Source organism: Phytophthora parasitica (genome assembly GCF_000247585.1).
Source record: "Phytophthora parasitica INRA-310 unplaced genomic scaffold supercont2.202, whole genome shotgun sequence".
Lineage (NCBI taxonomy): Eukaryota > Oomycota > Peronosporomycetes > Peronosporales > Peronosporaceae > Phytophthora > Phytophthora nicotianae.
The window spans coordinates 5,187-6,613 of NW_008649188.1; the positions used below are offsets into that span (position 1 = coordinate 5,187).

The window sequence follows — 1,427 nt, forward strand, 5'->3', positions numbered from 1 at the left end:
CGGGTGTGGCGCACACATGGGTACAGAGTACCCGAAGAGTTAACATACTCTCAGTACATTAATCGTAGAGTTAACAGTGGCCTCAGTACATAGGCTGAGGGCCACACGATATGCATTTGATTAGGTTTAACTACGCTCAGGTAATCTTGACGTCATTCTGCCGCACAATTGATCAGCCCCATCGCCAAAATGAATGTACCGGTCTTTCGACTTCCCGAGACTCTGGCCCATTCGGAGATAAACTGATACAGGTGTTGGACCGTTGACTTGTCCTAATGCGTATGAACTGCTGCCTTTACGAAGGCTATGAGTACCGATGTCTTCTGGTATACAGCTAAACAAACACAATTCTTCTTCAATTAGTGCCTTAATGACACGTCGTAAAATTCTGCCAAACGATCTTTGTTATCGGTGCCGAGATATAATTTCTGCTTCCCACCAGCTCCACGTCCTGGACAAGCGAAAAGATGAACAGCAAGAGCAAGCCCACAACACGGATGGCTGGTAAGGGTTTGCATACACATGCTTGCCAAACTTGTCTGTCCCTGTCTGGTCGCCTTTATGCCCTTGCTCCTCCACAATTAAGCAATCCTCAGACCACTCAATTGGCTGCAACATGATAGTATCAACGGAATCAGCTCTGCTCATCAAGCTCCACATCAATATGAAAAACTCCATCCAAACAGCACCGTCGACCATGCTTGGCCTTTTTTCATTGGTTCAAGTGTCATTAACTTCAGATCAAAGCCAGACGCCTTCTGCTCACGTTTTCCTTCGTTAATTTTCATCAACCCACGCTTCTTGACGTTGTTGATAACGTTTCATAACCCTCGAGAACACGACGCAATTAAGTGTCAATATCAGGATCTAGTTCAGAACTTTCCGCACGATAAACGTCAACCAGAGCGCTACGGTACCCTCAAATGCACGACGCCGACAGAGGCGTTTTAGATGAGGCCCCAGCTTCTACGCTGTCGCGATCACAGACGTGTGCAGGGCTACAGATATGCCCAAAAACGCCGAGAACCGCTGGTTTTGAGAGCGGTATGCGCATCTTCGTAGTCTTGCTGTCGATAGTATCAGGATGATGAGATGCCAGTCACGTTGTCATCGTGTTTACTTTCGACAGATACGTCCGCTTGGTACTTGTTTTCGTCCTCTTTGCCTGAAGGGACTGCGCGACAGCGGCCGAGTCCTCGGCATCTCTCTTTTTACCAAGATCCAATGTTCTGTGGCGTGGATGAAAGGTCGCAATGCCGTGTGATAATCTTGCTATCGCCGCGAATCTGCCGTGTTAAGTTCGCACTGTAGTAAAGACAAGTCTATTTCGTTAGATTCGCACTAGATTTCAAGCAACTATGATGTTTCCTTATCACAGTCGCCTGTCAAGTGATCATAGCAATATCACAAATGCGGCAGATGTACGG

General features: G+C 47.2%; 1 protein-coding gene across 1 annotated transcript; it reads right to left on the reverse strand.

Annotated features, from left to right (window-relative positions):
* Positions 1-367: 367 nt before the first annotated feature.
* On the reverse strand, positions 368-699 carry PPTG_24750 (hypothetical protein; the record flags this gene model as incomplete). The annotated part of the gene is made up of 2 exons (XM_008918414.1): positions 368-451; positions 523-699. The coding sequence occupies 2 exons, from the start codon at positions 697-699 to the stop codon at positions 368-370; spliced, it is 261 nt and encodes an 86-aa protein (XP_008916662.1).
* Positions 700-1,427: the final 728 nt, after the last annotated feature.